The sequence below is a fragment of the Pan troglodytes genome, chromosome 20, assembly GCF_028858775.2.
Source record: "Pan troglodytes isolate AG18354 chromosome 20, NHGRI_mPanTro3-v2.0_pri, whole genome shotgun sequence".
Classification (NCBI taxonomy): domain Eukaryota; kingdom Metazoa; phylum Chordata; class Mammalia; order Primates; family Hominidae; genus Pan; species Pan troglodytes.
The window spans coordinates 36621073-36629644 of record NC_072418.2 but is presented as its reverse complement, the minus strand read 5'-3'; the positions used below and the strand labels follow the sequence as shown (position 1 = coordinate 36629644).

General features: G+C 55.3%; 1 protein-coding gene across 3 annotated transcripts in view; it reads left to right on the top strand.

Annotated features, from left to right (window-relative positions):
* Positions 1-857: 857 nt before the first annotated feature.
* The window catches only part of PEPD (peptidase D), a 141072-nt gene continuing 133357 nt past the window's right edge, over positions 858-8572 (top strand). Inside the window, exon 1 of one of the 3 annotated variants that reach the window (XM_054672426.1) lies at positions 858-1440. In XM_054672426.1, coding sequence (XP_054528401.1) covers positions 1424-1440 — 17 coding nt within the window. In that variant the 5' untranslated portion in view covers positions 858-1423. 3 annotated transcript variants of the gene reach the window in all.

Genomic DNA, 8572 nt, shown 5'->3' with positions numbered 1-8572 from the left:
TACTGGGCTTCCAGGTAACTGTGCCACGTGCCCTTCACTACCCTGCTTATGGCTGGCTCCCTTGCTCCTATTTAAGGGGCCTATTCTCCTCCCTGCTTCATGGGGACAAACAGAAGCTGCTTCTCCAGTCATAGCCCCTGGCTCCCACCAGCCTGGCCACGGTGACCCACACCCTTGTTTCGATAAAGAAACAAGAAGCATCCCCCAACCCACAACCTTTGATCAGAAGCCACTTCCAGCTGTGGGACAGCTGCAGGCTGGGGTTGGGAGCCCCACAGGCCTATCCTGGGCCACCCATCCACCTGTCCACACACATCTGTACACCACACACATCTGTACACCCTGGGGGCCAGGGACGCCCTCCCCCAACAGTGTGGGGCCCCCTTCCTTCACAGGGGCAGTGAGGTCACTCCTCAGGGTATGGCTTCATGAGCTCAGCCCCTGTGTGAGCACTCTCTGGCCTCAGTTTCCTCATCTGTAAAATAGACTTAAAGATAGTCTCGACCTCATAGGGCTGTGGTGAGGTTTCTATGAGCTCACATGTGCAACGCATTTGGGCCGTGCTTGTAATGCCCTGACTCTGTTGGCAGTAGGGAGGGCAGCGTCTGCTGCAGGGTCCCTACCCCTTCTCTGCAGGACTCTGCACCCAGTACCAGTGCCCAGTGGGGCAGAGGAGTAAGCCTTCTGGCAGACTCTCCCTCCTAAACCCTTCTCGGCTGTGCCCACTTCTCGCCTGCCCTCCTCCCTGGCTTCCCTTCCTCCAGCTTCTCCATTCTGCAGCCCAGGAAACCTAGAAAAGATCCTACCAGACTTAACTCATAGGCCCCACAGTGGAGGCCCCGCAGGGTCTGGCCCTTGCTTCCCTTAGGCTGCCCCTCTCTCGCGCACATTCTCCTGGACGCTGCACATTTAGAGTCCTCCAGTTGCCCCACGGCCTTTGCTCAAGCCCTTTCCCTTCTTAAACAAAAATCGCCACCTCTGCCCCGACCCTAGCCTGGGTCAGTCTCCCTCCTCTCCTCCCACGTGGTTTCTTTATTCCTATGTGTTCTTCTCCCGGGTGGGCTGGTACGCCAGATGCGGGGACTGAACCAGAATCAAGATGTCCTCTGCTTCAGGACCTCCCTCCCACCACGAAAAGGCTGCAGATGCTGCCCGCTAACCCGACCTACTGTCTGCAGCCGGCAGCCCGCTCATTTATCCTGGCCGAGCTCTTGGGCCCCGCCTCTCCAGGAGCCCCGCCCCATCGGGGCTCCACCCTTCCCCAGGTACCGCCCCTTCCCGTCCCGTGGAATTTGGCTCTGGAGGAGGTGGGTCAAGGACTCCATGCTCCGCCCCCTGCCCCGCCCTTACCCCGCCCCATGCATTGGCACCCGGAGGGGCTCAGCTGACGCCGCACTTCACGTGACGCCGGTGCCGGGCGAACATGGCGGCGGCCACCGGGTGAGTGCTGCGCGTCCCTCGCTCTTTCCCGCTGGCGTGGAGAGGGGCATGGGTGTCCCGGCCGGACCGCGGGTGAGAGCCTCAGCCGGGGTCGCTGAATGCCGCGGGTAGGCGCCTCTTCCCGTCGGCCCAGAGTCCGAGCGCCGGTCGGCGAGCTGCACGCTCCGAGTCAGGGTCAGCGCGGGGGCAGCAGCTCCTCTCCACCCTCCTGGCTGGCTCCGGCCCCACCTGCCCGCGTCTGGCGGCCCCACCGTGTGCGGCTGCGGTGGGGGCTGGGGTCGACACGCATGTTCGCTGCCAAGACCCCCGGGTAGGAGGGCGGCGTTGCGAGGACCCCAGGGACCCGGGCGCTTCCCGGAGGAGGCGGTATTCGAGACGGACTTGGAATTCCCTTTTCCCAGCAGGGCACTTCCCCATTTCTTTCAGGGGAATGTCACCCCCTCAGGGAATCCTTCTCTAACCATCTATCCCACTTTTTGTGCCCTCATCATCACCTGATAAACTATATAGAGCATTGTTTGTACTTGTTCTTTATCTTCTCTGCATTTAGAGTGCAAGGGCAGGTATGTTACCTGCTTCTCACTAGCCCAGTGCCTTGCACACAGTAGGTGCTCCATACTGGGCTAAATGAAAGAAAGCTGAGTGGTCGTAGTGGGGAGGAAGGGTGGACAGATGGGTTCACCAGAGCGTTGGGCGGAATCTCCCAGATAGGGAGCATCTGAGCCCAGGGTAAGGGACAAAGGTTGAGAGTTCAGAGTGTTCTGGGGACAGGGGTGCATGCCTGGGGCTGGTTGGAAGGTGTGGTGTTCCAGGTGGCGGCTTCAGACTTTGCCCTGATGGGCTGGAAGGGTTTTGTTACAAGCTGCTTGATCTGTTTTTTAAAGATTAGGCTCCCCTGAGCTATGTGTGAGTTCAGTGGGAGAAGGAGTGGGTCTGGTGGTACAGTGGGGTAGGGGGGGCATGGTGTAGGAGGGAGCAGTATTCCAGATGCCAGGTTGGAAACTGAGGTCAGAATGGGGGATCTAGTGGACTGAATGCATCTCTCTTTTTAAGATGCAGGGAAAATGGCAACAGAAAGTGGGTTCTAAGTTGGCCCCCAAGGTTGAGGGAGCTTAGAGCATACAAATCAAACATTTTGTGGGCACCTGCTATATTCCAGGAATAGCAGTGGGTCTTCCATTAAGGTACTAACAGGCCACTGGAGCAGATGGACACATGGGACTCTGTCATCCATCTGCTTGCCATGTGGTCTTGCCATTTGCAAAGGAGGGGCATGGACTCTGAGCTCAGGTAAAGTGTGGGAAGGCTTCACTCCCTGGGTGACTTTTGTGCTAGTCCTTCAGCAATGAGACTCCCTTCAGGTAGAGAACAGTGCAGACAAAGTCTCAGATGGGTGTCAAGGAACTCAGGGTCAGATCCTTGAATCCAGCCTGTGACCCTTTTAAAGGGTAGACTGAGCAGGCTGGTGCCCAGCTGTGGGTGTGCTGTCTCTCTGGTTAGGCTGGCTCGGTGCTCACAGGGAGTGCCAGGGGTTGCATTTGGGTTCAGGATTCCAAGCTGGCCTGAGACCTGCTGCTCTCCTGAAGGAACCAAGCTGATGTCTGGATGGGAGCAAGTCTGGAACTGACTGGATCCTGGAATGAGAGCTTTTCTTTTTCTCTTTCTTTTTTTTTTTTTTGAGACGTAGTTTTGCTCTTGTTGCCCAGGCTGGAGTGCAATGGCATGATGGCTCACTGCAACCTCCACCTCCCAGGTTCAAGCGAGTCTTCTGCCTCAGCCTCCCGAGTAGCCGGAATTACAGGCGTGTGCCACCACACTCAGCTAATTTTTTGTATTTTTAGTGGAGATGGGGTTTCACCATGTTGGCCAGACTGGTCTCGAACTCCTGACCTCAGGTGATCCACCCGCCTCTGCCTCCCAAAGTGCTAGGATTACAGGTGTGAGCCACCGTGCCTGGCCCCAGAATGAGAGCTTTTCTAGCAGACCCGATTCTCTGGGCCACCACACAGGGTGGGTGAGGGAGGCAAAACAGAGTGGCAGGTCTTAGAGAGGTCTGCTATTGAGAGGGTGTGGGAGCTTCCAGAGCCTGGCAGTCTCCTTGGGAAGAACCATCCCAGTCTGGTATGGGGCTTTCCCGTGTACTTTGAGCCTGAGGTTGACCCCAGTGGCTTCCTTTAGAGCAGAATGATTAAGTGTGTTTCCCGCAAAGCTCAGCTCCTAGCCGCACTCACAGAACAGATCATAGAGTCAGGCATGACGAGGCATGATGCCAGCAAGTCATGGCCATTGCCGTGGGCTCACTGGGAGTTGGGTTTGGTTGTCTGTAGAATCCTACCAGAGCCTGGGACAGAGGGGGTCCGTGAGAGTTCCAGGTGACTGGGGTGTGCCCCATATGATTTGGGGAGTAGGGGAAGCCCTAAACTAGCATCTCAGATTTAATTTGAAACTCAAGAATCTTCTCTGAATGCATCTCTCTTTTTAAGATGTGGGGTGTTTCAGGGTTGATCCTACTTTCTCTTGCTAGCCTGGGTGTAGGCTTCAGGTTGAGACAGAGTGCGCTGAGGTCACCTCCCATCCCCTCATGGAGAGGGGTCCCTATCCCATGGCACTTGGTGGCACTGCTGCTGTCTCCTTAAGCAATGCTTTGAGCTTTCCACAGACAGGATTGATAATTTGAGATCTGTCAGCTCCAGCCAGACCTGTCTGCATCTGCTCCCCCACATGGCTTTTTCCATTCCCTTCTTCCCTTGCACACTCACCCAACTAGCCCTGGAATGTTCTTGTCCTCTATATGATTGTTCACGTATTTGCAGGCCCAGCTCAGATGGTTCCCTTTCCCAGAAGCCTTTCCCAGCCCTCGGGTAAAGGCTTAGTGCTCAGAACTCCAGAACACTCAGTTTTCTCCCCAGCAGTACACATTTCCACGTCTGCGCATTGTGGGTTAGGAGTTGCTTCCCTTCATGCCTCTCCTAGCATCCTTAGAACCCAGGGGTTCTGTTGTATCCGCAGGGCCAGTCTGTGGCTGCCCTGTGATTGGTGCTTGGTGAAATGAATGAAAAGGGGATTTATTCTAAATTAGTCCAGCATCCCATCCTGCTTTCCTGGGAGACTCCCAGTGATTGAGGGAAGGAGTCATGGTGGGGAATGGGGACAGAATTCCGAGGAGTAGGATGAAGAAATAGCCTTAATTCTTTAACTGAGTGGCTCCCAGGAGCTGTTGCAGAGCCAGAAAGAGGCAACAGGTGAACTGCCCTGGGCATGTACCCCTGTTGAGCCGTAGGTTACACTGGAGTCAGCATTCTTCTGGAGAGTCTTCTGCAGAACTCACATTCTGGGTCAAGAGCCCAACCCCACAATGTGAACCTTGTGCTCCAGGAGCAGAAGACTCAGGCCGACTGGGGGCTAGGGACGGGTGGGCCTATGGGAGGCAGGCTGGCCACTGAGTATCCCTATGCATTCTCTGGCTCTTCCCCAGGTCCTGAGTCCACACAGCTGTCTCTTGATTTCTGTGTATGCTTGGCACCCCGATCCTCCCCAGGAGACAGAGGTGCAAGGTGGAGGTTGCTGGCCAGTTGCCTCGAGGTCCTGTTCAGCCGTGGCGACCCTCTCCAGCCTGGCGCTTACGGTCTGGTGCCCAGTGGGCTGCCTGAGCATCTGTCTGGTGCCTGGCCCCACGCTGGAGGCTGAGGGGAGGAGGTGGCTGGTCCTTGGCTGGCCTCTCCTAATGGGAGCTTAGCAGTGTGACCCTGTCTAGAAGTGGCTCCACATTTCATTTTTTTTTTTTTTTTTTTTTTGAGAGAGAGTCTCGCACTGGAGTGCAATGGCGCGATCTCGGCTCACTGCAACCTCCGCCTCCCGGGTTCAAGTGGTTCTCCTGCCTCAGCCTCCCGAGTAGCTGGGATTACAGGTGCCCACTACCATGCCTGGCTAATTTTTTTGTATTTTTAATAGGGATGGGGTTTCATTATGTTGGCCAGGCTGGTCTCAAACTCCTGACCTCGTGACCCACCCACTTCAGCCTCCCAAAGTGCTAGTATTACAGGCGTGAGCCACCGCACCTGGCCAGTGGCTCCACATTCTAGTGCAGAGATCTTTCCTTGTCTGTGCGGTAGACCCCACGGGCATCAGTGAAACCTACGTACCATTCTTGGCATCAGGTTTTTTTTTGTTTTTTGTTTTTTTTGAAACGGAGTCTTGCTCTTTCACCCAGGCTGGAGTGTGGTGGCTTGATCTTGGCTCACTGCAACCTCCGCCTCCCAGGTTCAAGTGATTCTCCTGCCTCAGCCTCCCGACTGGCTGGGATTATAGGTGTGTGCCACTATGCCCAGCTAATTTTTGTATTTTTAGTAGACACAGGGTCTCACCATGTTGGCCAGGTGGTATCGAACTCCTGACCTCAGGTGATCTGCCCATGTCGGCCTCCTAAAATGTGGGGATTATAGGCATGAGCCACCACACCTGGCTGGCATAACGTTTTTAAATGTATGAAATAAGTACATAATATTACAAAAGTAAAACCCAATTATATGGAAATACAGGTATCAAAATGTTACATAAATTTGAGACAGGGTCTCGCCCTGTCCCCCAGGCTGGAGTGTAGTGTTGCGATCTCAGCTCACTGTAGTCTCCGCCTCCGGTGCTCAAGCGTTCCTCCTGCCTTAGCCTCCCGGGTAGCTGGGACCACATGCACAAGCCACCATTCCTGACTAATTTTTGTGTTTTCGGTAGAGATGGGGTTTTGCCATGTTGCCCATTCTGGTCTCAAATTCCTGCCTCCCGCAGTGCTGGGATGATAGGCATGAGCCACTGCGCCTGGCCCAACTACTTTAACTTTGAAGTTGTGGGGAGCAAAAGTGATATTTTGAGATACTGGAAGAGCAATAACATGGTATTAAAATACCTTTGATTTTTGTTGGTGACAGATTAACATGCATTGCTGACACTGAGTAGTTTGTTGCTTATGTTAATAACTGAAGAAAATGTAAATTCGAATTGGAGGTTAGAGAAAATAAAGGTATAGCTTTTTCCCATCTAGTAGATGGAGCCCCTGAATTTGAGGATGAATCCTTGGGGGTCCCTAGGCCTTAGGTAAGAGCCCTGCACGTGGCTGTTGAGGAGAGGGTGTCCCAGTACTGATATGGGGGTGTGGGTTGTGTGGAGACAGAGACGGCTTGCGGGGGCAGTGGCATCATACCCTCCTTGAGGACTGGCCTCAGTCTTGGTCACTCCGTTCTTGGTCCTGGGCTGCTTACTGGGTCTTGGTTGTTTCCAGGGCAGCGGGGGTCCTGGCCTCTGGGGCTCAGAGACTTGTTCTGTGGGTCTCTGAGGCCCTGGAGCTCTTGTGCCTTGTCTGTCTGCAGCAAAGCATGGCTTATTTACCCTGGGACCTGGGGATGATAATGGCTTTTGCCTTTTAAATTCTGGGTGCCAGTTAACAAAAGCTGCAGCAGAAACCTGTTAGAGATGTTTTGTTGGTGCTACATTTGCCGAATTTGCAGGAAGAATTCGTCTGTGTTGACTCTGAGCCTGACAGTCTCTCTGGGGGCTTGGTTTATGCCATGGGAAATCAAAGGGCATGTCTCTATAAAACTTTATTACTTGGTGTCCTGTAATTAATGACTGTAGCATATTGCCTTGCCTCGTGGCTCAGGCTAGCCCTTCTTATGCCCAGAGCCCTGCACAGGGTGGGTTCTGTTCTGGCGGAGCCCCATGGAGAAATAAGCATGGTTGTAGATTTTCTTTGCAGTGGCAGCTGAGTGTTCAAGGAGAAGGTGGCTTATCAAGTTTTCTGCTCAGCCCTTGGGATCCCAGTCTGGGTGCCCTGAGAAATTTGCCTCTCAGAAGGTTCTGAACAAGGGGAAGGCCAGCCCTTCTGTGAGCATTACAGGTGGGGGCATGGTGTCAGGCCATGGGGAGCCAGCACCTGTTATGATTAAGGAGCGTGGCCAGGCAGGGAGAGGGGAGTGTGGGAGAAGTGGGCTGGGCTGGGCCATGCAGGCTGGTGGCTGAGGATGGGCATTTTCGGCCGGTCATGCTATTCGACGACTGTGGCTGAGGCTGTCCATAGCAGGGTCTCGGTGTCATTGCCCCTATGCTGTTGGGGATTCTGCAGAGACGAGTTTTGCCTCTGTGCCCATCCCACCATGGGCTTTCCTGAGTGAAGGGAAAGGGCGTGGGAGGCCATGGGGGATATCCGAGCACAAGGTGCTGGTGACTGCACTTTTAGCTCCTGACAGCATGGCCATCTGGGATGTGGTCATGTTTACAAACTCTCACCAACTTCCCTCTGCCCTTTCATCCCAATGGCTGAGCGTGGCAGAAAAGCAGCCCCAGCCCAGAGGAAGCTCTGGCCGCTGGTGTCCACCCAGCCGCCTGCTCACCCTCCTGGGAGGGTAGGAAGGGCACGTGGGGGAGCGGGCGGGGGCTCTAGTCATGTCAGCATGTGCGGCTGCTTCTGACCCTCCACCCTTCCTGGGCAGGCTGGGACTCCAGGGCTGCTTCCTGCCCTGCTGCGGCTGATGTGGCATCTTCTCATCCCACAGCTGTGTGTGTGGCCCCGTGTGTCATTCAGCAGATATGTGTTGAGCGTTTGCTGTGTGTCAGGCAAGGCGCCAGGCGAGGGCACGGCAGTGACCGAGGCAACCTGGAGCTCCATCTCCCAGTGTTTCCACCCGAGGCGGCGGGCCGGAGAACACCAGGAAGCACCAGGCAGCACCCGCTGCGTTTAGGTTGGAAGGTGCTGAGTGCTAAGTGTTGTGTTAGCCAGGGACCTGGCCCCACATTAGGAGTTTACTCCAGGGGGCCACTAAGGAGAGTTGAGAGAGGGGACGATACGCAGAGCTGTGCGAACGTTAAGGGAAGGCAGGCACATGAGGCTAGGGGCAGGAGGAGAGGGAGGAAGACAGTGGAAAGAAGAGTGGGGAACCTGGTCAGAAACCCAGCAGGGGCTGTGCTGTGGGGCAGGGCGCTGTCATCAGAGCAGTGGCCCTGGATGGAGGGGTGCCCCCAGCCATTTAGTTCCAGGGTCCCCAGGGAGGGAGCCAGGGGAGTGGATCCACTGTCTTCCTCCCTGTCCTCCTGACCCCAGCCTCATGTGCCTGTCGTTGGCTCAGTGCGCCTGGAGACAGGAGGC